The following is a 26,409-nucleotide window of genomic DNA, read 5'->3' as shown; positions in this document are numbered from 1 at the left end:
GAGGGTCCAGGGATATGGAGTGGTGAGAGGGTCCAGTGACCAGTGAGAGGGACCAGTGAGAGGGTCCAGTGAGGGTCCAGGGAGAGGGTCCAGGGAGAGGGATAGGGACCAGTGAGCGGGTCCAGGGAGAGGGTCCAGGGAGAGGGTCCAGGGATATGGAGTGGTGAGAGGGTCCAGTGACCAGTGAGGGTCCAGGGAGAGGGTCCAGGGATAGGGTCCAGGGAGAGGGTCCAGGGATATGGAGTGGTGAGAGGGTCCAGTGACCAGTGAGGGTCCAGGGAGAGGGTCCAGGGATAGGGACCAGTGAGGGACCAGGGAGAGGGTCCAATGAGGGTCCAGGGAGAGGGTCCAGGGAGAGGGTCCAGGGATATGGAGTGGTGAGAGGGTCCAGTGACCAGTGAGGGTCCAGGGAGAGGGTCCAGGGATAGGGACCAGTGAGGGACCAGGGAGAGGGTCCAATAAGGGTCCAGTGAGAGGGTCCAGTGAGAGGGTCCATGGAAAGAGACCTAACACAGTGCAGCTGGGACCTGAAGGATAGGACTAGTCACTAGTGGAACTAAAAGAGGAAGAATAGAACTTTTAATAATTTTTGATAATTACCTGCTATATCAAACAATGTGCACATTGACCAGCATCTCAACTGTTATTATTACTGTTAATTCTATAAACCTTTATAAACCATTAGAATACTGACTTAGTGAGGACAGGATGTATGACAGCCATCATAACTTAACATTTCTGACAAAAAGACACTACAACATGTAAGAATTGTGCTCTTTTTTTCTTACAAAAAAAGCAGGTTGCTATTTTAAACAATACTAATGATATAATGTTTGTGTCCAATGAAATCACAGAAGAAGCATGTTAATATGTGATATTAAAGATAACCCACTAGAATGGTGTTGCCTAATTGCTTGTTACATCAATATAAGGAAAGATGAATGGAATCTAACACCTACAGATATACATTAAATTACAACTATTTTTTGTTATCATTACCGTTTGTTGTGACTCCTACTCTGGCCCCACCTCCTCCTGGGCAATCAGCTCAACCACCACCACCTGGGCCCTCTCCTGCAGCTGCACCCAATCCGTCCAAACGACTCTGCACCCATAAAAGGCCCCTATGCACTCAGGCCAGTGCTTGATCTTACTGATGTTTTTGGCAACACGTCCCGTGGACCCAGCATCTCTCCAGGCTCCCCAGCGACTCCCTGCGTCTCCCTGCGTCTTCCAGAGACTCCTCTGCAACCTTCCTAGCCCCTCTTCCTCTGACCTCTTCCTCTTCCCCTTCCTCGGACGGATTTCTCCTATCCTCTGGACACTTGGACTCTCCCACAGACTCTCGCCCCTGGATCTCGAACTTGGTTCGTCTGCCGCATCACGCACCTATAGTTTGTCTCGGCCTCTCTCATTTTGTTTCTTCCCTCCTGGTTTTTTTTTTGCTTCATTAAACCTTCAGAGTTTACTTTTTTAATTCCCGTGTCTGTCTGCCTTCTTTGGGGTTCCACCACACTTGACCGCCAGTCCTCTCGAGCGTAACAGAAAGATCAAGCCAAGATGAGTCAAGGTGGAACCCCGGGGCAGCCGGGCGACCCTAGGACCCCCCACGTTACCCTCCCCCCTCGAAAGAAGAGTGGAGGCCCACTCTGCCCAGCTCTCCTCCCTTCAGTCGGAGCTAACCAAGGCCTTCCCCACAATCCAGGGGGAGATTTCCGAGCTCCAGAGCTCCTCCCAGACCACCTCCAGTACCCTGTCCGCCCTCTCCAACCAGATGTCCGCCATGGCAACCGTTTTGGCTTCCATTATTCAGAAGCTAGGCAGCGACCCCGGTGGGGCTGCTCCATCAGAACCATCTCTCCCGCTTTCTCCCCGAGCCGAGCCCAACCTTGCCAGCCCCCGTGTGTTCGGCGGGGATTTCGACCTGGGCAAGGGGTTCCTCCACCAATGTGAGCTGCTCTTCCGCCATCAGCCCTCCAGATTTGTTTCCGACGAGGCCAAGGTTGGATTTATAACCTCCCTCCTGGCCGACAAGGCATTGAGCTGGGCCATAGCTGCCGTCGACCTGGACCCCCGCCTCTCCTCAGACTACAGCGCCTTTCGACAGGAGTTCAAGGCTGTGTTCGAGCACCCCACCTACGGTGAAGACGCCGCGAGTCGTCTGCTCGCTCTCCAGCAGGGGTCACGGTCAGTTGCGGAGTACACCCTTGAGTTCCGCATCCTGGCTGCAGAGAGCCACTGGGGCGAGACCGCGCTCCGTAGCGTCTATCGACGGGGCCTGAGTGAGGCAATCAAGGACCTGATTGTGAGAGACCGCCCCTCGTCACTCAACGAGCTGATCACCCTCTCGCTCCAGATGGATGAACGACTACGGGAGCGCCGCCAGGAGCGCGCCCAACGTGCGGGCGGTTCTACCCGCCAACTCTCCCACCGCACTTCCTCTGTCCCTGACTTCTCCCTTACCAGCACTGCCGCCCCGCCTCCTCACATCCTCTTGCAATCCCAGCTCACTCCTCCCGCAGAGTCGGAGAGGAACCCATGCAGATCGGCCGGTCCCGTCTCTCACGGCAGGAGCGGGAGCAAAGACTCCGAGACCAGTTGTGCCTGTACTGCGGAAACAACGGCCACTTCATCCAAGCCTGCCCCGTCCGACCAAAAGGGCCTGCTCACCAGTAGGGGGAGTACTGGTGAGCCGAGCTGTGATTCCCCAACCCACCGAGCAACACAACCGCCTCTTCCCCGCAACTCTCTCCTGGGATAAGGAGTCTATTCCGGTGAGTGTTCTCATTGACTCTGGGGCTGATGAGTCCCTGATGGACTTTTCTCTCGCGCGTCAAGCTGGCATTCCCCTGGTTCCTCTCGATCGCTCCCTGTCCTCCCAGGCGATCGATGGCCGCTCTCTGGGTAACATCACGCATCGCACCATCCCACTCACCCTAACACTCTCGGGTAATCACATAGAGAGTACACCTTTCCTGGTTTTGCACGCCCCCACCGCTCCACTCGTGTTAGGAAGACCGTGGTTGGAAAGGCACGACCCCCACATCTCATGGACTTCGGGTCGGATCCTGGGGTGGAGCGTGGCCTGTCACGCCAACTGCCTTCGCTCCGCCCCCTCTCCATCCAGTAATCCCAGGCCCGCGCTCACTCCCCCGGATCTCACTGGTGTTCCCCCTATCTACAATGATTTAGCCCCAGTGTTCAGTAAGGACAATGCTCTGTCCCTTCCCCCTCACCGGCCCTATGATTGCCCCATCGACCTCCTCCCCGGGGCTCCCTACCCCACGGGTCGACTTTACAATCTCTCCATCCCAGAGAAGGAGGTGATGCGCAACTACATCACTGAATCCCTTGCCTCTGGGATCATAAGACCATCGTCATCCCCCTTAGCTGCAGGTTTCTTCTTTGTAGCCAAGAAGGATGGCGGCCTGAGGCCCTGCATCGACTTCCGCAAACTTAACAACATCACCGTTAAGAACAAGTACCCTCTTCCCCTTATGAGTTCCACGTTCGAGCCTCTCACTCATGCCCGGGTGTTCACTAAGTTAGACCTCCGCAACGCTTACCACTTGGTGCGGATCAGGAAAGGGGACGAATGGAAGACCGCCTTCAACACACACCTCGGGCACTTCGAATACCTGGTCATGCCCTTCGGCCTCTCCAACGCCCCCGCCGTCTTCCAGGAGTTGGTCAACGATGTGCTCCGGGACATGATCAACGTCTTTGTGGTGGTCTACTTGGACGACATCTTGATCTTCTCCCGCACCATGGAGGAGCACCACCAGCATGTTCGCCTGGTCCTACAACGGCTTTTGGAGAACCGACTATTCATCAAAGCCGAGAAGTGCGTCTTCCACTCCGCCTCAGTGGGGTACCTCGGCTACATCGTGGAGGAGGGGCGGGTGCGCGCAGATCCGGCCAAGATCCAGGCTGTGGTGGAGTGGCCACGCCCCACCGACCGCACTCAGCTTCGCCGGTTCCTTGGGTTCGCCGGGTTCATCCGGCGGTTCATCAAAGGGTTCAGTCAAGTGGCTGCCCCTCTCTCCGCTCTCACCTCCACCTCACGCCCTTTCGCCTGGACACCGGAGGCTGAGACCGCCTTCTCGGCCCTCAAGGACAGGTTCACGACGGCTCCGGTGCTCGCCCATCCAGACCCCGCTCGGCAGTTCATCGTCGAGGTCGATGCTTCGGACGCGGGCATCGGGGCAGTCCTCTCCCAGCGGTCCGAGGCAGACCAGAAGATTCACCCATGTGCCTACTTTTCCCGCTGTTTTGATCCGGCTGAACGAAATTACGATGTGGGCAACAGGGAACTTCTGGCGGTCTATGGAGCCTTGGTGGAGTGGAGACACTGGCTGGAGGGAGCAAAGCACCCGTTCCTTGTGTGGTCGGACCATAAGAACTTGACCTATGTGAGAACGGCCAAGAGACTCAATCCCAGACAGGGCCGCTGGGCTCTCTTCTTCAGTCGGTTTGATTTCACCCTCACTTTCCGTCCTGGTTCCAAGAATATCCGGGCTGATGCCCTCTCCCGCCAGTTTCCGGAGGAATTCCCCGGCGTCCCCAGGGACCCTGACACCATCGTTCCCCCGGCCCGGGTCATAGGGGTCATCTCCTGGCCGATCGAGACGGCCGTCGAGCAAGCCCAGAGAGACGAGCCAGATCCTGGGAACGGGCCTCAGGGCCGAATGTTCGTGCCTTCCTCCGTCCGGCCGCAGGTGCTAGAGTGGGGCCACTCCAGTTGTTTCGCCTGCCATCCGGGCGTGCGTCGGACGGCGGAGTTTGTGCAGCGGCGCTTCTGGTGGCCCAACCTCCAAGAGGATGTTCGGGAGTTTGTGGGCGCCTGCACGGTCTGTGCCCGCAGCAAGGCCTCCCATCGCTCGCCAGCAGGCCTTCTGCACCCCCTTCCCGTCCCCAGTCGACCCTGGTCTCACGTAGCCCTGGATTTTGTGACGGGCCTCCCCGTCTCGCAGGGGAACGACACCATCCTGACCATTGTGGACCGCTTCTCCAAGGGGGTCCACTTTGTCGCCCTCCCCAAACTCCCTTCTGCTGCAGAAACAGCTGAACTCCTGGTCTCCCACGTGGTACGTCTCCATGGGATCCCCCTTGACGTGGTCTCTGACCGTGGCCCCCAATTCACTTCTAGGGTGTGGCAGGCCTTCTGCAAGGGGATTGGGGCCACGGTCAGCCTGTCCTCTGGGTACCACCCCCAGTCCAACGGACAAGCCGAACGGGCCAACCAGGCTTTGGAGGCGGCCCTGCGCTGCGTGACCACCAGCAATCCTGCCTCCTGGTCCAAGTTCCTGCCGTGGGTGGAATACTCCCTCAACGCCATGGAGAGCTCTGCTACTGGTATGTCCCCCTTTCAATGTTTCCTGGGCTACCAACCCCCTCTGTTCCCCCAGCAGGAGCTGGAGATCGCAGTGCCGTCTACCAGGGCCCATCTCCGCCGATGTAGGCGCATCTGGAAGACTGCCCGCAAAGCCATCTTGCGGGCCACTGAGCAGTCCCGGCGTTCGGCCAACCGGCGAAGGAGGCCGGCCCCTGCTTACCGGCCTGGCCAGAAGGTCTGGCTGTTGGCCCGGGACCTGCCCCTCCAGACCTCGCAGACTTCCTCCAGAAAGCTGAACCCCCGCTACATTGGTCCATACACCATCTGCAGCATCGTCAACCCCTCTGCAGTCCGTTTGGATCTCCCTGCCGCCCTCAAGGTCCACCCGGTCTTCCACGTCTCGCTCATTAAACCCTTCTCCACCAGCCCCCTGTCCCCTCCTGCTCCGACTCCACCTCCCCCACAGGTCCTGTCGGACGGAGAGCCGGTGTGGAGCGTTAACAAGCTGCTGGCGGTCCGCCGACGGGGAAGGGGCTTCCAGTACCTGGTGGATTGGGTGGGTTACGGCCCCGAAGACCGGAGCTGGGTGCCCCCATCCTATCTCGCTGACCCCTCCCTCCTCGAAGACTTCTACCGGGAGCACCCGGATGCTCCTGGGCGGTCGTCCGGTGCCTCCCGTAAGGGGGGGGTACTGTTGTGACTCCTACTCTGGCCCCACCTCCTCCTGGGCAATCAGCTCAACCACCACCACCTGGGCCCTCTCCTGCAGCTGCACCCAATCCGTCCAAACGACTCTGCACCCATAAAAGGCCCCTATGCACTCAGGCCAGTGCTTGATCTTACTGATGTTTTTGGCAACACGTCCCGTGGACCCAGCATCTCTCCAGGCTCCCCAGCGACTCCCTGCGTCTCCCTGCGTCTTCCAGAGACTCCTCTGCAACCTTCCTAGCCCCTCTTCCTCTGACCTCTTCCTCTTCCCCTTCCTCGGACGGATTTCTCCTATCCTCTGGACACTTGGACTCTCCCACAGACTCTCGCCCCTGGATCTCGAACTTGGTTCGTCTGCCGCATCACGCACCTATAGTTTGTCTCGGCCTCTCTCATTTTGTTTCTTCCCTCCTGGTTTTTTTTTTGCTTCATTAAACCTTCAGAGTTTACTTTTTTAATTCCCGTGTCTGTCTGCCTTCTTTGGGGTTCCACCACACTTGACCGCCAGTCCTCTCGAGCGTAACACCGTTATTATTATTAGTAGTAGTGGTGGTGGTATTTGCATTAATAACGTTGTTTGAAGGTAACGTGACAGCCAGCGTCTGTCTGTCAGCCAGCAAAGCAACTCGGAAAGTTATTTTAATGTAGTCTCCGAGTGCTTTAATGTGGTTTATGTAATATTTTCATGTTATTTTTACGGGGAGTAATGCTTTGTTAAATTTAACCGCTAGAGGGAGCACTCTCGCCATAAAATAGATAATTGGCTCTGAGTCATTCTTTCCGATTACACGGGTAATTTAATAAATTAGGAAAAGATAAAACTAGTAATATGTTTCTATAAATAGAAAGACACAGAGACTGATATTTTTAATCTGAGAGTGTAAAATATAGCCAGCAATATAGAATTAAGGGCTTAATATTATATAATATTTCCCATTGTTGTTCGGAAGGTTTTCTTCTTCTTTTTGTCGCCTAACTTGAGGGTTCTTTGGTGGAGATTGTGTCACACACGGGACAGCATAAACTTCAAATACGCAAAATAAATCGGCAAATGTTACATCACAGACAGACAGACAGGCAGGCAGACAGGCAGGCAGGCAGACAGACAGACAGACAGACAGATAGATGGGTGACGCTGCAGCCCATGTTCCTCCTCTTGTTCCTCCTCTTTCTCTCGGCTCTTGTGCACTTCACCGCTTAAACGTGAAGCGCTTCAGCCAAATTATGCAACAGTGATGCCGTTTGTCGGGATCTGATTGGCTGCTGGGCGCTCCACTCGGAGGGCGTGGTTTGAATCTTTCTGTTCGCCATTGGTGGAGGCTTCGCGAGGGGCGTGTCTCCGGATTTCATTCACAAATTTAGCAGCGCAGCGTCTCTCCCGCATGTGAACGTCCCTCTGTTTATGCCACCGAACACATGTTCCGTCTCCATAAATGTGAGCACGGGGCAGAACGCTGCAGCAAACTCCGCGATCGAGAATATTCTTCGGCCTTCATCCCAAATTGAATTGGCAGACCAGCAGCTCCATGAGTTCACCAGTCCGTTTCGGTGATTTATATTGGAGAAAGGAGAATTATAAATGTATTGATTAAAGGAATCTTTATCATAAAGGGAATCTTAATCGGCCCCAGGTTTCCAAATACTTACATAATTTAAAGTGAATAAGCATTTCTTCGTGTTCTTTTGCCAAAAGGGTTAAATGTGAGGGTGGGTGGGGTGGAAATGTGGCAGACAAGTGTCAGAAAGGACTCGACAGCATGTCAGTAGTTGCCACCCAGGTCTTCAGGTGAAACAGGATATGATCTGTGCATCAACAATGGCCAGTGTCTCTGTCACCCAAGATTTTTGTTGTCATCTGGTTCTCACCTGACGTGTTTGTGCATTACAGGTGAGTAGTAATATAATGGATAATTCATCTCTCATTATCAAACCAGCTTAAAGACCATTAGCTTTTTTTAAATTTGTTGTCTTGTCATTGGAAAATTGGATCATTTGGGACTTTTTCTTTAGCATTTAATATCGAAATCTCACAGCAATAAATAACATCATGCAGATATTTGCATCACCCTATTTATAATAAATAAGAATAATTAATTTGCCATTTTGGACCACTCTGATGCACTTGATGATGCACTTTGAATTAATTAATCTATAGGGCTAGGCTGAACATGGTCACTCCTATTGAATTCCCAACCAAGTCAATGCAAGAGGTGGGGTAATGTGAAGAGGATGGCGAGAAAAAAAAGGCAAAACCAAACAGAAACCAGGTGGGGGATGGTACCCGAGCTGGGAGGAAGCTGAGACGATGGAAATGATGGGGGTGGTCACAGAGACCTATGAACTTAGAGGAGGTGCGCTGGGTTCGTGTGTTGCACAGGAATGTCAGCGGGGGTGGAAAGCTACTTCTGTTGACCTGGTTGGTGCCTAAGTACACACAAACAGCAACCTTTCCAAGACACACATTCACCAAGGTTGAACATTATTGTGTTGTGAGACTAAAAAAGGGATTGACCTACTCACATGTTGTTGACAACCCCAAGGGGCCTTCTAGGGTCAAAGTCCGGTATTGTCAGTCAAACAAGGACGTATTCCTTGGACTGGGTTGAGGGGTCGGTTGGTGGAGTGTATGTTATATGTATGTACAGAGGGGGATGGGAGCAGCTACATACCAACGTGAAAGCAAGCTTACACCAGTTTCCCCCAGTCTCACCAGTCTCATGTTTGAGTTTGGTTTCTCACATTTCACATGTCACCTGTGGATAAGCATCTTTTAACCAGAGAAAAATGGTCGTCTTTGGATTTGATGCCTCTGCGGTTAATCTGCACATTTAGTGTTATTATTCTCTTCACGTTTCAGGGGAGGGTCAGAGGGTTTGCACTTGCCATTAACCTAATGGTAGAGGTGACTACCTGGCCATAAATTATGGACCCAGAAACTGACCTTCGTGTGTGTCGCGCTCATGCTTTTCATTTTGATGCATAAGAGAGTGTTTCAACCAAAGACAGTAGCATGAAGTATTTTTTAAATAAATGTATTTATTTGACCTTTAATACCCGCTGCTGAACCAAGAGGATTTCTCTCAAGGGCGGAATGCAGCACAGTTTGTTACAGGCAAACAGCTTCATCAGACAGGAACACAGAGGACTCACATCTGATAATGATGCTGCAACTATCCGAGGGCCGTTTCTAATTTAACTCATGTTAATATTTCACAAATATGTCCAGATCATCACAGAGGAGTCACCAACGCGTTTAGAGAGAAATGTTTTTGTCCCAATTCATTATTCCTATTTATTTTATATTGCATAAATTTGCACATCCAGTATATGAGACGAGCTGATATTATTTAGAGAGCTGAGTTGCGTAAGGTTTTCTTATTTTATTGCGTTTTGTTTGGTGGAGGCGGGAGCTCGGTCGTAGGGAACATATGCCTCCATGGCACGTACGCCGCGTGCGTGCGTGCGTGTGTTTACACCCGCTCCTGTAGTAAGGCAGCCTGGTCCGACTCCGTACACACGAGCGACACATGAGTGGGCGTGGCCGTGAGTGCCCCGACCGCCGTCCAATCAGCGCCTTCCAAAGCGACCACTGGCTGGACGCGTCGGCCAATGGCGCGCGCCACCGGGGTCACGGCGACCAATGGAATGCGCTGAAAAGCTGGGCACGTGGATTCCCGCACATGTTGCTGCTCGTAAACTGTCTCGAGAAGGGGCTCGCGCAGTTACAGGCGCATGAACGGCCGGGTGGAGCGCGTGAAAGAGTCGCTTCTGGCCCCACGGATGCTGCTCCCGCTACGGACCTTATTCTGAAACGGCCGCCTCCTAAACCGCTCTTTTTTATACTTTCGGACAGCTTCGCTCTCAACCGCACGCCACCGACGGTGAGTATTTTAGACGTTTTATTGAAATTGTTTCCCAAAGTTGAGCTGGCACGTCGGAATTTCCTGCCCGCCTCATCCCGCACGCGCCCCGCTTCGTTAAATACCCGTGTTTTATCGGTCGCCGTTCATTCCAAATCCACGCGTTTCGGTTCATAATTGATTCCAGGACCGCTCGTGTCGCTAGAAAACTGAACTGTTGTTTCTGTTCAACATCCTGACTACCGATGTTTGAAATATCCTTGTAATACAAATTCCAAATGGAGCTCCGTGGCTCCTTAGTGAGCGGTGAGGGCACCTTTTAGGGCCGACACACCTGGGCAGCCTGGTGCTCCCGTCGGCACCTGTCAGCACCGTCCATCGCCTCCAGACACATGTGCCATCACTTTCCCGTCTGATCTTCCCCACCTCCTCGTCCTCATCCCAGCCATCACGGGCTGTGGAATGTACTGGGAAAGAACCATTGGAAGCACATGTTGGGCCTTTTTTTTTATTGCAGTTTTGTTGACTTGCACAAATGAATGCCCGGAGGGGAAGGAAACGATCCGACACAAATAACAGATTTTGGACAGGACAATCAAACTGGTGTGTGCAAATATCCACACAGAGACTTTGTGGAGACTCAGTTGATGGTTCCTTCTCTGATTTTGTCTGTGCGGGCACTGGTATGGTTCAAAAATCTATTTGGGAGTGTTCCGGTTCTGGCACGATGAGGGGTGTGTGTGTGTGTGTGTGTGTGTGTGTGTGTGTGTGTGTGTGTGTTCCTGTTTATCCACTAATTTCCCCCTGTGTGTGCTGGCTGGATCAGTGACCAGGTAGATTACACAGACAGTGCAAAAAAGAGCAATTTGAGAAAGGCACGTGGTCGAAAAAAAGATAAAAAATGTAGGCAAGTGAGGAGGAGGTGGAGGAAGAGCAGGCCTGCTCCGTAGAAGAGGAAAGGAAGCGAGGCAGCCAGGCTAGTGTGCATAACGAACAGGATAAGCTGAGAGGCATACAGAAACGCAGCCGTACAGGAAGGAGAGTGGTTTGTGTGTATATCCAAGGGGGGGTGGAGAGGCAGCCTGAGACGGGGAGGAGGGGCTAGAGAGATCGAGAGAGCACCAGAGGCAGTCGGCAGAGAGAGAGAGGCTGCTATTCTGATTTCACTAGACTACAAGCTCCCATCCCCCTCACGTTCTGCTCCTCTCTCCAGTCTCCAATCTCCTCAATGAGAGCCAGACATGCACTACCATTGTGTGCCTACTGCCTACCCCCAGTCCCGCTCTGCACCATGTTAAACTGGGGCACTGCCATACCCACCATTTTGAATAAATGGGTCTGATAGCGTGGTGGGGGAAATGTGAGTTTATTAACTGCGGAGGGGTTCTTTGGAGAGATTTTATTGACACAGCCACCCACTCTCGTCTGTCAGTTTGCAATATTGGGTCAGTGACAGCTCAAAGCATGCTGCTGTTGAGGCTCCTTGTTTCTCATCACCTTCCTCTTACACCCCGACAGAAATGCAGTCCCAGGGCAGCACTTCCTCTCAGCCCTCCTTCGATTCCCTGAGCTCCAGCGACAGCCTCCTGTTCAGCGACTCCGAGCAGGCGGAAGACGACGCAGATGTCTTCCTGACAGACGGCTCTTCCTCTGTCATCATCGGCGGCATTGGCAGGGCTGCAGCCAAGGGAGACAAAAATCTGGAGAGCCCCAGGTCTCAGTGGACCTGCGACAGCTTCACGGACAAAGAGGAAGAGGAAGAGTCGTATCCGTCGGGCACGGGCAGGAAGGCGGCTCACGCAAGCTTGGACAATAACACGAGGCCGGCTCCCAAATCTCAGGGAGACCTGCTTTTTGCTCAGAAAGTAAGAAACTGTGGAGAAACCAGCGTTGACAGAATATCTACCTCAAAGTGTATCTCAACCTCTGGGTTAATTGACCTTTTCTCCGCCTCCTTCCATCAGTGTGCTGAGCTACAGGGTTTTGTCAGGCCCTTGCTGGAGCTGCTGAATGGACTGAAGACGGGACGATTCGACCGAGGTAAGCATCGCTCCGACTGCAGGGCAGCAGTTAAATTTGCCGATGCTGAACATGGATTATATCATCTCAGCAGCCTCGCTCCTTTGTGCGGTATTGACCACATCCAAAGTGCGGCAGCACATTCGGGGCCGCTGATGTTTTTACGCTGACTCGTCAGCTCCCGATAGTTTACTCATACGGCAAAGTGAAAGTAGTGGACACGTGCGCGTCAGAGACGAAGGCTCTTGCCTTGTGTTTGCGTTATTTTTGTCCCGCAGACTTGCAATGCAAATGCTGATCGTGCTGTCACGTTTCTGATTGACAGGTCTGAGTAGCTTCCAGCAGAGCGTTGCCATGGATCGAATCCAGAGGATCGTCGGGGTTTTGCAAAGACCTAACAGCGGGTGAGTTATCATTGGCACGGGGGAACCCTCCCACCTCTGCTAATGATGTTGACCATATTTCATAAGCTTGGTTACATTTTAACATAAGGGAGATATTGTTTCATCACTGTCATTTAGAGGGTCGTCTGTATGCAGCGTCATGACGCTCCAATTATTTCTCTGTAGAATAGAATTGCTCCATCTGACTTTTATTGCTCTCATTTGCAGGGAGAAGTACCTGAACACTCTGCTCCAGGTGGAGGTCATGCTTAAACTTTGGTTTCCACATATCCGTGCGCAGCCTGTGTCGGCATCTTCCAGCATCACTGCCTTCACTGCTCGCTCCCTCCAAGATTCCTCGGGTTCCATCCCGCCACACAAGCACAGAGATCAGCTACATATTCCAGTAAAGGTGAGCTCACTTGTGCGCCATCGTTAGACACTTTTGGTGTGTCCTATATTCACTTCGTTTAGAAATAAACCGTGTTTTCCTTTTCTAGAAGCGTAGACTCAGCTGGACGGGCACGGAGTCCCCCACGCCTTCCCCTGTTCTCTACAAGTGCCCTCGTCTCAGTTCAGAGGAGAGGGGAGAGCTTCGTGGAACGGAGGGACGCGCGCCACCATCGCTGGATTCTGAAGCGAGCCAAGCTTCACCAGATGTGGCCGGCAACAGCCAGCGAAATCAGGACACACGCAGAAGGGACAATGGTGCAGGGGAACTCGGCACTCTGTCAAAATACAAAGCAGGTCACAGCTCTGAGCCAAACCTCACATGGGTTCATATCGCCCCCATCCTGTCTCCGAGGAAGGCCTGCCCTTCACATGAGGGCGCTGTGGTGGCAGGTAGCAGCGAGAGTCACCCCATGGCTGCAGCGCCCCACCTCAGCAGGCGGGGCAGTCCAGCTACCCAAGACAGCTCCGTCTCTTCGACCACACCCAACAGGCACCCAAAAGCCCCGAAGAAGCCGACCCGGTGCCAAAGCCAGCCTGCCGCTGGACACCAGAGCGAGAGCAACGAGACCTTTCGGGGTCAAAACCAATCTCACGCCACACCCAAGCCTTTGCCCGGGGGGTGCTCCGCCTCCTTAGAGACCTGAGGCGCCGCGCCGGGCAAAGTGCCGGCAGCCTCGCTTTGTTACGCCACCTGATTTAGAGCTGCTGCGGCAGGAAGGAGGAAAGAGGCTGACGGCCTTTGATCAGAGATGCATGAAAGACAGGAAGAACAAATTGTAGGGACATCATCCACAACCCCCCCCCACACACACACACCAAGGCCACAACAAGACCAAAATTAGAAGTGACTTCGAATCAAAGGGCAGCGAGTTGGGATGAATCGAGTTGTAATTGGTGAACACAATTACATGCTGTAGTATAATCGAATCAAATGCACAAGAGTGGGGGGGGTAAGAGACTTTACAACCTTACAGGCTGTTTACAGATTCAGTCCTGAAGCGATGTGCTGTGTTGAAGAACATCCAAACCCCAGTTTCTCCTCAACGATGAAGAGCGAATATTGGAGACGTTCGAAGCTGTGTGACATGCACATATTAGACGAGATGATGAACATTTCAGAGGTTGCGTGCGATGGCGAAGCAATTCTAATCACGCTTCTAGTCATTTGTAGATAGAAATGAGAGAACTGGCTTGAAGTGGAAACCGAAGGGACTGAACTTTAGTCACTGGTGATGGGAGGAACTCAGAAGGCAGCGTTGTGCCGTACGAGTGATGTGAGAGTCATCAGCCGTGGAAGATCGACGTCATCGTTTCGAGAATGTAACCCAGGAACTGTTTGGGCCGGCGTCGGGACGAGTGACATCGGAAATCACAATCACTAGAGCTGCGACGTCGTGGGTCACGTGTTTCCGCCCGATCTCAACCTGACGGCAAACAGGAAATTCAAGGGAAGACCAGCTGGAGGTTCAATAAAACAGGGACCACTCCTCCACCAGTGACTCTCCAGTCCCACTGTTAATTTATTCATGTGTAGGTTGGACACTGCATTTATTTATTGTTTGTATTTATTTATTGGGCAGCTGAGTTAGCGCCTGCTGTGCGCTAGCATAGCTCGGCCATCAGTTTGGAAATGCTGTTGACAGTTTATTTAATGTGGAGACAAAAGGAAGCGAAATCTGATTGGATTATCGGACTACTGTGCCTTTTACCAAATAGGATGTGTTCAGCATTTGGTGCTCTCAGTGCATTCATACTGCGTTTTTGAATGTTGCGTTGTGAAAAACAAACGAACCCCAACACATTCAGTCAGGAAAGCCCACACGTAGTCTTGCTCCAGCTCTTCACGCTCCAACACGCAGCGTTCATTGACCCACAATCACGTCGGCGCTGGTGATCTGACTTCAGATCATAACCAAGATAATCCCACCGGCCTAATTCTCCAACACACACTCACAGCACGGGCGACTTGCTTTGTCTCGTTCTGTTATTTTATCCTTTTATCCTGTTTTTGAGCAAATTAACAAACGGTTTGAACCACATTGACAGCTGGCGCCCTTAAAAGAAACTTGAAAATGTATAAATGGACGGGAGGAACTCTTTATTTGCACCACATTGCACTGCTGCTATTATCTGAATTCCAGTTGTTATTTACAGTCGATGTCCAATGGGGGGGGGGGGGCTCACTGCATTCGTCTGAATTTCACGGCACTGCAATCATATTGTAAATATTTTTTAATCCGCTACGGGCGGCTCTTTTTTACGACCCAGAGACGGAGGGGAAGTTCATGTACCAAACTCTTGGAAAAGCACCACGTGTGAACACAGAGCCATCGGCGGCCTCCTCGTCACCGCCTCTGTCTGCGGGGGGGCGAGTGGACGAACCTTCAGATCCGGTGTCGCGCTGTCTGACCCAGCAGGTGTTCCGGTACGGCCCGCGAGACACTGATCCCCCCGGTGGGGGGGTCCTCCTCCACCCGGCTCCCACCTTTTTTACAGTTGTGGTGTGACAGAGAAACTGATTGCACTTATTTTTTCATCGTTCTGTCTTGCGTGTTTTTTACTGCTCGTCGGTCTGTGACGACACGTCTTTGTTTGTTTTAGCTGCCTTGAACTGTAAAAGCTGACAGTAGTCCCCCCCCCCCCCTCCCCTCCCCTCCCCCCTCCACTGCACTTGTCTGCCCTTGCTCATTCTCCTTCATCTCCCTCAATCCCGTTAGTATCGTTTCTCTCTCAACTCTGTCCCCTTCAGCTCCCCCCCCCCCCCATAATGCTCTGCCTACTTGCTCTCAACAACAAACAGTAATTTTAATAAACAACATTTTTCTTGGAGAAAGTAAAGCGTGCCTGTCTGTTTTTAAGCTTTCATTCATTTTGATTTGGACTTTTTGGGGGGGTAAAAGCTCTCACTGAACAGATGTGCAAGTCGACGGGGTGCAGATTTGCAAACTGCACATTTTTGACTTGTTAGTGTGTGGCGGGGGGGCAGTCAGGGGGCGGGGGGTGATGAAGAGAATCAGGCTGGCGTGCAGGAGGGGCAGCAGGGTGTGACTCCACAGGCCTGATAATCTGACCGGCAGTAGTGTGTGTGTGTGGGGGGGGGGGGGAGTTGATCCTGCAACCAGCTGCTTCTATAGAGTGTAAGTGCACATAACACACGTACGCGTGTGTGTGTGGGGGGGGGGGGGGGTGTTTATTCATCAGGTCCAGAGAAAATATGCAGTAGTGCCACAATTCTGTCCCCCCATGAGTGAAATCTGCAGGTTCACGCCCTTAAAAGGGAAGGTTAATGTCTGACCTTGGTCACCGGACCAGAAAAAGGGTCCTTCAAGGGTCCTTTTAATCAGGGATCCCCTTTTAAAGGCTGGGTTCTTTTCTTTGATTTTAAAAATGTTCTATAGGTTAAATCAAACCTTTTTCGGCCGAGATTTTAAGCAATAAATTCATAAATACTTACTTCTGTTTAACTCCAGAGAATAAACATTTCATGATGTCATAATCTGCAGTTAAAATCTGAAGCCCCTGATATGAAACCTTAAAGAGGACGAGCCATCCCCCATTTTGTGTCCACTCCATCACCGCACTCGTGCACATGTGCGCCGAGGGGCAGGAGAGTAGTGAATTTGGGGAGGGTGTGGTCTGATTCCTCCTCGCTCAGACGGGATGAAATCACCCGTGCCACATACGCACAGTTCTAATAACACCCCGGCGCGTCCGTGCCACTCCCCTGCGCATGCTCTGACGCACCGGTTTCGTGATGGGCCCATCTCTGACACACTGACTGCGCTGCGTTACAACAACAGAAGCCCTCCCCCCTCCCTCCCTCTGTCTCCCTCGGCCCCCCCTTGTATCCATGCAGTTTTTAGCAGCCCTTGCCCGGATCCCCCATCTCTTCTGCCCCCTCCTCCCTCCTCGGGAGGATGGAAATGAGGATGAGGGGCAAGAGGAAAACAACATCACACTGAAGAGGATGACGCGTGGAGGGGCAGTTAGTTTTAAGAAGAGGGGGATCCATGTTTTTCCTCTTGATGTGCCTATGCTGACATTTCTCTTCACCTCCTCCAACCACGTGCGCTCAGTTTCCTGCTCCTTCACGTTTAAGACAAAGTTTCCGCTCGGCTAATTGGGAATAGTATCCCCATTGTCCTGACTTTGTCAGGCGCTGTCCAAAAAAAGCATGTGTCCGTTTAATCCAGCATGTGTGCGCGCGACAATCGGATTGCACGTAATTAACTTACCGCCCCTCCGAGTCCTCGCCGCGCGGGCTTTAATTGCGGCTCCACTTCCTTCATTTGCCCTGACAGGTTGGTGATTTGAGGCTGTCTGCTGGGTGGCTCTGGGAGCGCGGACGGGACCGACACAATGAGGTAGTTATTCACTTATTCCAGCCTCCCCTCCCCCCATAACTCTCCCAGTCAAACTCACGTGAGGTGAGGCTGCGCTGTGACTTTACACACACACACACACACACACACACACGCACACACACACACACGCTCTTACTCACGCACCTCAGGGGGTTTTGGAACCAACTAGTGCCAAAACAGCCTGGATGCTCATTAAAACGGCCCTTTGATGCAATCAGGGCTACTACTGAGCAGCCTTGGTGGCAGAATGCTGGAGAGGTGCAGGATGACCTCCATCGGGGGTCCCTGCGACCGAAGGGGGGGGGGGGGGGGTAAACAAGGAGCCACAAGGACTTTGTTCTCAAGGACGCACGTGCTTGTAACTCCTGACATTGTGCGTGATATTTGGGACACACCCGAGCCACAGGCGAATAACATCCTTATCTGTTTCTTTGGCCTGAATGTGCTCTCGGTGGGGGGGGGGGGACGCTACTCCACTGTTGTTCAGGAGCACCATAGAGAGGAAACACCATGTGTATGGGCTGAGCTACTGAAGGGGTTCTGAATGAGAGAGCACATGCAAGATTACACTCTTGCTGGACAACTGGGGATTTGGTATCTGCACGTGCGCTCTGATACCGATACGCACGTCGAGGCCCCGGCAGCTCATGTGTGAAGTCCCGGGAGATTTTTATCTTCCGAGGTGATTTACTGTCCCTGTCAGATACAGTGAAAAAAAAAACAAAGTAAAATCTGGGTCGACGTGATTAAATATAACATAACCAAACACTTGATGAATCAAAAAGCTGGTTGATGGAACGAGGGGAACATCCAGAGTCATAAATTATGCAATTACGTAATATTAATAGCAGTGCGACAGCACACACAAACGTTCTCGGCTGAAGTCGCAGCGTCCAACGCGTTTAACAAATGAAAGGGGACACTTGAGACGGCCGTGATTGTTTGGAATTCGCTCGTATGCTCATTTGTCCAACGTTTCGTACATTAATCCCCTCAAGGCGGCCATGATGCTGCTTTACTGTGCATGTGTTTGTTTGTGTTCAACAGACCAGCGAAAAACACAGGGGGAGTACAGGCACGTGTGTGTGTGTGTGTGTGTGTGTGTGTGTGTGTGTGTGTGTGTGTGTGTGTGCTGGGCTGGTACAGCGAAGTGATGGTATTGTTACATTATGTGCTGAGGTGTCATTACATAATAGAGCTGGTATTGGGGGTGGGGGGCGTGCATGTGAGGTACCAACGTGGAGTTCAGGGTGTGAATCTGAATGAGCGTGTGTTTGCAGCCCCGTGTTTATGAGAACGCTTAATAGGAATTGATTCTGAAAGCTGTGAGGGTTGCTGTGTATTCTCCTCCCGTCTGAGCCGTCGTCTGTGATATTGGGATATTTTGATATTTTCAAGCACATTTTAAACAGTATCGATGTTATATGTGCTGCTGTGTTTATGTTATTATGCAGTGCTAGACGTTCAGTTTACTCACACATACACACATGCACAAGATTTTAGAATTTAGAAAGGATTTGGTAAACATGATGATAAAATAGAAGATTCAAAGTAATCTTTAAAACAAGCAGGTCAATAATCTACCTATATAATAGATGTTTCTACACCTTAAAGCTTCGACCTTTGTCTTTTCCCCCCAGTATAGGTTTTAAGGATTTGAAGACAGAGTTGCTTCTTTTTCTTTTTGTCAAATAAGCCACAAAAAGGCCACAGGGGAAAGTGGATCCCAACATACACAAAGAGGCTTGGTGTGCTGGAAAAAGCTCACATTTCACAACATCACAATCCTTTATACTGTGGCGTTAAGTGATAGGTTTGAATTGAGCAGCTCTGCTCCCCCTGGGCAGTGAGCCGAGGTGTCGTAATCTGTGCGCATCAGTTTCAGACATATTTGGGCTACAGCAGCAGGTAAACAAGTGAAAAACAGCACCTCAAATGTACATTAGGATGGCTGTGTAATCAATGGATGATGATGGTGATGGTGATGGTGATGATGATGATGATGGCGAGGATGATGATGGCAAGGATGCACATGCACTAGGAACAGGATCTGCGCCACTCTGCGACATGCGCTAACACGCTAGCATTTGTTTTGTTTTCACCTGGTAAATAAATGATGACGCGCGGTGGTGGAATAAGTATTCTGCCCTTTTACTCATGTGAAAGTAGCGCAAGTACAGCGATGCAAAAGTTCTATATTACAAGTTAGAGTCCTACATCAACACCCCTCACTCTGTAAAGTGCAGGAGGCATCTACACTTCTGGTGAGATCAACTTCACCCACAGTAAAAAGACCATAGAATGAAAAAAATAATATAACAAGGTAAGTTATTGAAAACAAGACACTTGAATTTCTCTGCCTCTGCAAACAGTTACAATTTCTATGGCTTGTAAAGATTATTTAACTGTATTTATAGTCCATTTTTTCATGTGTTGCTCTAATTTGAGGCTTCAAATGGAAGACAGGGTTATAAACTTAAGAGCACATCTAACACTTCCAAAGCGTCTCTTTGGGATAATTTTGCCAGCCAGGAGGAGGCTCGGTATAGTGTTGGCAATTCCATCCCAAGCAGCAGTCGTCTTTATTAACTCCAATATCCTGTTTGAACAAACAGGACAAAATTGATCAATGTGGAGTCATATAAAGCATCGAAAGCACCCCCCAAACCAAAACATTTAATGATAATTTGCAGTTTAATAAATATAGATTATATATTTAATGTTTTGCTCGCTATTGGTCCATCCCATGATGAGGTCATGAGGTCATTTGGCAACTTCTGGGAGCGTCAGTAGCGACTTTCCTTATGGAGGAGATTTCATTTGGGTCGATCGTATGTCTGAGGAGGCAGGTTGTCTTCTAACTCATGAGGTAGCAATATTGTGACACCAAGGGTCCGGAAAGCAGCCCTGAACACGCTTTACGTGTTTTTGCATGATATCCATGAACTCCTGTGTTGTTAATAAAAGAGAAAAGAAATGTCCCCTTTGTCATTGTGTCGAATACGGAACTTTTTGGGTGCATGACTGCATGATCTTTTCTTCCTCTTCTACATTCGGGTGAAGGGGGAAAGATCGTGTCAGGGCAACCCTGACACGATGTCTGGCAAATGATCTGCTGATTGAATACAGTTCAACCCGGCAACGATTTACTGTAAATGGCACTGGAGCACAGTGAGTCAAAAGATGGAGTGGTGGATTGTTGGGGGAGGTGGGGGCTGTGGGGGCTGTGGGGGGGTGATGGCAGACTGGTAAAGCCTCAGGCACTGGTTTGCGTTCGTGCTCACGCTACTACAAATGCACTCCGATGACCCACATCACGCAACATTGGAGAAAAAAAAATTAAGGGAGGCTCTTAACATAGTTAGCATAGGAAATCCCCCTTCCACCACAAAGGCACTGGTTTAAAGACTACTTTGGATTAGTGAGTGAGTTTTAATTGAATTGCATTTCCTGCAATAACTGGGATAAAAAGCGGTTTATTAACATCCAGTGAAATGTATTTTTCCAGAACTAATTCAAATGAATTTTCACCCATAACTTGGCCAACAAATCTGTTTATTAACATTATTTATAGGGTGTTTCGCCCAAAGCAAAGGGTGACTTCGCATTACACACAGAATGAGACCTGTTATTCTAAGTACAAACTGAAATAAAAGCCATTTTCTATGCCTCCTGATCTCCCCAGGGTGTCTAAACATGTAAATATATTTTTTACAAAAATACATGTGTTGTGTTGGATAATGTTTAGTCTTTTGTTTAAATTAAAGACAGTATATCAACTATAAAAGAATACACTATAGCAAAATCTACTCGTTCCAAGTAGAGCATGCAGTTCTTCCTATTGTTGCTAGGTGGCGACAACGAGCAATTACGTTTCTGTCCGGAAAGAGGTCACGAGGAAGAAACAGTTACCATTTCCTCTTCCGGGTTTTAGATTAGCAACGTTGTCTGCACGGCGTAACTAGAAAGAAAGTTTTGTAAAAACAACAATCAGGCTGAGTGGATTAAGTTTGAACACAATAATTTTTGTTTGACGTCTTGAGCATTGGTAGCCAGACAAAAGAATAAGCAGAATCTAAAGGTTTGTATGCTTAGAAGGCCACACGTTTCCCGAATGCTTGTAGCTCGTTGATTGCGGTATGCTAAGAAAATTAGCGGGCAGTATAAAGATTAAACTAGGCACCGTGGTCAAGGGGAATGCTATTGTAATTTAAAACACTATACTGTTCGGGGTTGCAAGTTTTACGTTCTCGGTGTTATGTGGGACTACGCAGCTATTTTGGACACATAGTGATTTATATTGTTTGTGAAGTTTCTGGGATTCTGATGCTTCTGACTGTGAATGAGAGCGGGCTTCAGCCATGGAATGGTGCTCTGGAAAATGTGAAGAATTGGAACCATCATATATCATATGTCTTTTGACTCTTTGAGGTTTGGACTATGTCGCTGAATAAACGGGAGGTGGAGGAGTTAAAACCATGGGTGGAGCGTACTGTAAAGAAGGTGCTGGGATTCTCAGAGCCAACGGTGGTAACAGCAGCTTTGCACTGTGTTGGCAAGGGCCTGGACAAACGGAAGACTATAGGTAAATATGAACAACCCAAGACTCGAGTGTTAGCCTGTCACAAGTGCTTCTGTGAATGGGAAATGTGTTCGTAAATATAGTCCTTGGTTTTATTCAGTCTTATTTGTTATCTTTCTTGCCCACACATCCTCAGTATCTTTAACATTCGTGACAAGTCTGGTGTAATCCCAAGGAGATCATCTTGAGTTCGTGCATATGTAAAAAGGGGGTTTTACTAAGCAGGGAATCAAAACCAAGCTTCATTAAACAGTTTAATTGTGGTTTTATGTTGAGTAATCTAGTTGGCAGCACACAATTATTCTTTGTTTTTTTCTAAAACTTTGAAATGTTTTTATTGTGACACTGGCAACAAGTCTGAACATTTCTGTCTTTAAAGACCAGCTGCGTCCTTTTCTCGATGACTCTGCTGGAGGGTTTGTCGAGCGTCTTTTTGAAGCCGTCGAGGAAAGCCGCAGTTCCCGTAGCAACAAAGATGGAGGAGAAAGGATCCGTAAGAGAGACCTTAAGGTAAGCATTTGTATGCCACTGAAAACTCAATATAAAGATAAGGTAAATTATGGGTTAACTGTAGCCTCTTGTCAGGAAAGTGTTGCTTATAATGATCGATTATAATGAGTGAATAGAAATGCTTAATGTAATTGTGTGTTTCTGTTTGTCTGACTGGTTTTTAGGATGCTTTTGGTGAAGAAACTGAAACTGTTACCATGCGAGAAGCTCGGGGGCCAGGAGATGGAGTCACTGCCAAGAAGAAACGGGTCCCTCATTTTGAGGAAGTGGACGAGCCCGAGGTCATACCCGGACCCCCAACAGAGAGCCCCGGCATGCTCACCAAACTGCAGGCATGGGATAATATCTGTTTTTGTTTCTGTGATGAACATTCTACAGCTACTAATATGTTCTTTCTGTCACCAGATTAAACAGATGATGGAGGCTGCCACAAAACAGATAGAAGAGAGGAAGAAACAACTGACCTTTTCTTCTTCGGTGACGTCTCCCTCAATAATTGTTAAATGTCAACATTTCCAGGGTGTTTATTTAAGTAACAAATATCCTTTTCCTTGTCGGACCGGCGGCTGCCTTCTCCAACACAATAGTCCCAAACCGGTGGAGCTGCAGGCGGTGCCTCTTCCATCGCCCCCTCCAAGGCCGCCAGCTTCATGAATGACGCCATCGAGAAGGCCCGCAAGGCTGCGGAGCTGCAGGCCCGCATACAGTCCCAGTTATCCATGAAACCCGGCATCCTCGGAGCTTTGGGAAACACTGGGCCTCACAACCTCGTGGCGCTAGCTAATCTACATGCTATGGGAATTGCCCCCCCGTAAGTAACGTCTCAGTAGAAAGAACTTTTAAGGGAACGACAGTAAACACGGTGTTTTCAATTTAAGCGTTTTTAATAGGAAAGTCGAAGCCAAAGAGGTGACCAAGCCAACGCCTCTTATTCTGGATGACAAGGGAAGAACTGTAGATGCCACTGGCAAAGAAATTGAGCTGACACACCGCATGCCCACACTGAAAGGTACCCTGACCTCATTCAACCTGCGTTCTTGTTCCGGTGACGACGGCGTTTCACACCTGTGCCCATCTGCGTCCCTGTAGCGAACATTCGTGCTGTAAAAAGAGAGCAGTTCCGTCAGCAGCTGAAGGAGAAACCGGGGGAAGACTTGGAATCCACGTCCTACTTCGACAACCGCGTGACTCTCAATCAAGCCCAGCGTCCTCGCAAAGGCTTCAAATTCCACGAGCAGGGGCGCTTTGAGAAGATCGCCCAGAGAATTAGAACCAAGGTTGTGTTATCCCCGTGATATGATGTTACCTCAGTTGACTGAATCTTCTGCTACAAAGGAACTTTTTATTCATGGATTCTGGTGTCAAACAGGCTCAGCTCGAGAGGTTACAGAATGAGATTTCCCAGGCAGCCAAGAAGACTGGCATCCACGCGTCGACAAAGCTGGCGCTGATCGCTCCGAAGAAGGAAATCGAAGATGGTGAAATTCCCAACGTGGAGTGGTGGGACTCCTTCATCCTACCGTCATACATTAACTTGTAAGAAAATACACGGAAGCCCTTCACTTCTATACCTGTATTACCACTTATTGCCCTTAATGGGTGGCTATTGTCCTACTTTATCACAATTTATAGTGGGTCACATGTGGAAAACTTACTTGTGGATAAAACCCTAAATATTTAAAACATTTTGACTTACATAGGTAGCAATTGTTTTGATTCAATGCATTCTGGGACCTGGCAAATATTGAGTCTCAGCCTAGGAGAAAAAGACAAGAAAAAGATTTAAAAAAAATAATGTGCAGATTATAAAAAGATGTGGCCGAGACTGGATTGATCGTTGAGTGATTACCCAGAATGCACTGCGACATTAACAACAATATGACGTAAAATCATCACATTTTTATGAAAAGGTAGCCTATTATTTTTCAAGTTCACTTTTATTTACAGCTGAAACAGATGTTTATCATAAAGAGCTTATGAATCGGGGAGAGCTGTTTCTCGCTTTCAACATTTTAATTTTCTCTTTTATAGAGCAGAAACAAATTTCGATGAGGTGGAGTTATTTGGTGTGACCAACCTGGTGGAGCACCCTGCACAAATTAGACCTCCTGGTGAGTCAACGTTAAATCTTTATGATCAGGGTGCCTACAAACCACATCGTACTCGAAAGGTAACGAGATTATTTACGACTGTTGTAGTTGACACGAATAAACAAGTAACGCTGGGAGTTTACCTGACGAAGAAGGAACAGAAGAAACTGAGAAGACAAACGCGAAGAGAGGCACAAAAAGAAGTACAGGAGAAAGTCCGTTTGGGGCTGATGCCTCCACCAGAACCTAAAGGTATCCCCGGATGAAGGATTTGCCATTAATTACGCCATGGTCGCCATTTTAGATGGACGTAACCGATGTTTGCTTGTCTCCTCCAGTGCGTATCTCCAATCTGATGAGAGTGTTGGGGACAGAGGCCGTTCAGGACCCCACCAAGGTGGAGGCTCACGTCAGAGCGCAGATGGCCAAGAGACAGAAGTAAGAATCCGACTCCCTCCGTCTTTCTGTCCCCTCCTCGCGTCCTGCGCTGATCTGAGACCTGGCCTGTAGCTCTCAACCTTCCTGTCCTCCGTTCACAGGGCTCACGAGGAAGCCAACGCAGCCCGCAAGCTCACAGCAGAGCAAAGGAAAGAGAAGAAGGTGAAGAAGATAAAGGAGGACCTCTCTGACGGCGTGCACATTGCCGTGTACAGGTGTGTGATGGTGGAAAGGGCGCAGGAAACAGGAAGTGAAGCCTGCCTGGTTCAAACAAATCCCGTTTCCTCATACAGGATTCGCAACCTGCAGAATCCGGCTAAGAAGTTTAAGGTGGAGGCCAACGCGAACCAGCTGTACCTGTCAGGAACGGTGGTTTTGCATAAAGATGTCAACCTAGTCGTGGTGGAGGGAGGTAGGCCTCAACCTTTATGGACTAGACCTTTGTGTTCCAGGAAACATCATAGCTTAAATAAATCTGCTGACTACATCTATGGTCAGAAACAACTGAAAACTATGAAGGGGACGAGGAGAAGCTTTTATATATGCTAAAAAAAAAAAACCAGTTTAGATGATACCATTGTAGATTTCACTAACCAGTCTTACCTGTCTACCCTTACTAATCCTGTGATGCACAACTTATAGATTCGTTTATACGCTCCCAATTTTTTAGGGCCCAAATCTCAGAAAAAGTTCAAGAGGCTGATGCTGCACCGAATCGAATGGGTGGAACACAGCAGTAAAAGAGACGGTAAGACCCCCCCCGCACGCCGCAGCCTTGTGCCAAGTGTTGTACCTCTGTGTTGTTTGATGGATGCTTTTACCTGCTCCCAGATCCAGATAATGACGATGACACGAAGAGGAACAACAAATGCTGGTTGGTTTGGGAGGTGAGACAAACGTCTGCTTTTGCTACGTCCTGCTGCTCTTCACAGTCCCGCTAACACGGATTGCGTTTTCACCTACTAGCAATGATAAAAGCTGTCATTTGTTCTCCAGGGGACAGCTAAAGAACGTAGTTATGGGGATATGAAATTCAAGCAGTGTCCCACGGAGAGTATGGCCCGAGAACACTTCAAGAAGCACGGCACAGAACACTACTGGGACCTGGCTCTCAGCCTGAGCGTACTGGAAACCTCAGATGACTGAAACCCGCTTGGGACCGCGACGCTGCTCCCACCCACTTCGTGACAGCCGATATTCCCATACTGCTGCCTTTGACCGGGCACAGAAACGCGTTTCACCAATAGACTGGAGTGTAAAAGTGGCTAAACAATAAACCTGTGTGGGTTTGTGCAAGATTAAGGGACAGACTGTGTGTGTAACTGTGTGTTCCTGCACCTGGCCCTGGGTTTGGCTGTTCAGTCAATGTGACTGACTTTACTGTGATGGAGATCTTCTTTTATTGCCTCCCCCTCCAAACATGTCATGTGGGAAACCCACTAATAATTAGCGAACCTGCCATCTTAAGCCAAACATGTCCAATAAACCTGTAATTGTAGAACACTGGTAAATGACTGTTGTAATTGCAGGTGGATTTTTTTCTCAAGCAACTTCTTGTTTGGAGTCTAGTTTTATTTGCTCATCATTAGCTAACGTTACGGTTTCCGCCTTAAATAAACAAGTCAACCGATTTGTGTGGTTTATTTCACTTTGCTCCGCGTTGGTGA

General features: G+C 49.7%; 2 protein-coding genes across 3 annotated transcripts; both read left to right on the top strand.

The window, feature by feature from the left end:
- Positions 1-9,736: 9,736 nt before the first annotated feature.
- LOC101073711 (circadian-associated transcriptional repressor-like) lies at positions 9,737-15,596 on the top strand. The gene is made up of 6 exons (XM_003976157.3): positions 9,737-9,924; positions 11,422-11,768; positions 11,868-11,943; positions 12,248-12,326; positions 12,534-12,717; positions 12,806-15,596. Exons 2-6 carry the CDS (start codon positions 11,424-11,426, stop codon positions 13,400-13,402), a joined length of 1,281 nt encoding a protein of 426 aa, XP_003976206.1. The 5' UTR covers positions 9,737-9,924; positions 11,422-11,423; the 3' UTR covers positions 13,403-15,596.
- A 5,416-nt stretch (positions 15,597-21,012) lies between these two features.
- On the top strand, positions 21,013-26,372 carry LOC101073935 (U4/U6 small nuclear ribonucleoprotein Prp3). 2 transcript variants are annotated; one of them, XM_029838652.1, is made up of 17 exons: positions 21,013-21,203; positions 21,554-21,707; positions 22,084-22,214; positions 22,379-22,546; positions 22,620-22,691; positions 22,802-23,025; positions 23,105-23,223; positions 23,304-23,491; positions 23,584-23,750; positions 24,246-24,325; positions 24,413-24,556; positions 24,643-24,742; positions 24,844-24,957; positions 25,036-25,154; positions 25,413-25,490; positions 25,574-25,629; positions 25,739-26,372. In XM_029838652.1, the coding sequence occupies exons 2-17, from the start codon at positions 21,563-21,565 to the stop codon at positions 25,886-25,888; spliced, it is 2,055 nt and encodes a 684-aa protein (XP_029694512.1). In that variant the 5' UTR covers positions 21,013-21,203; positions 21,554-21,562; the 3' UTR covers positions 25,889-26,372. The 2 variants fall into 2 exon arrangements, with proteins under 2 accessions (XP_029694512.1, XP_029694511.1); XM_029838651.1 differs by having other exon boundaries at positions 23,093-23,223.
- Positions 26,373-26,409: the final 37 nt, after the last annotated feature.

Source organism: Takifugu rubripes, chromosome 7, assembly GCF_901000725.2.
Source record: "Takifugu rubripes chromosome 7, fTakRub1.2, whole genome shotgun sequence".
NCBI classification, from domain to species: domain Eukaryota; kingdom Metazoa; phylum Chordata; class Actinopteri; order Tetraodontiformes; family Tetraodontidae; genus Takifugu; species Takifugu rubripes.
This window is presented reverse-complemented; position numbering and strand designations above follow the sequence as displayed.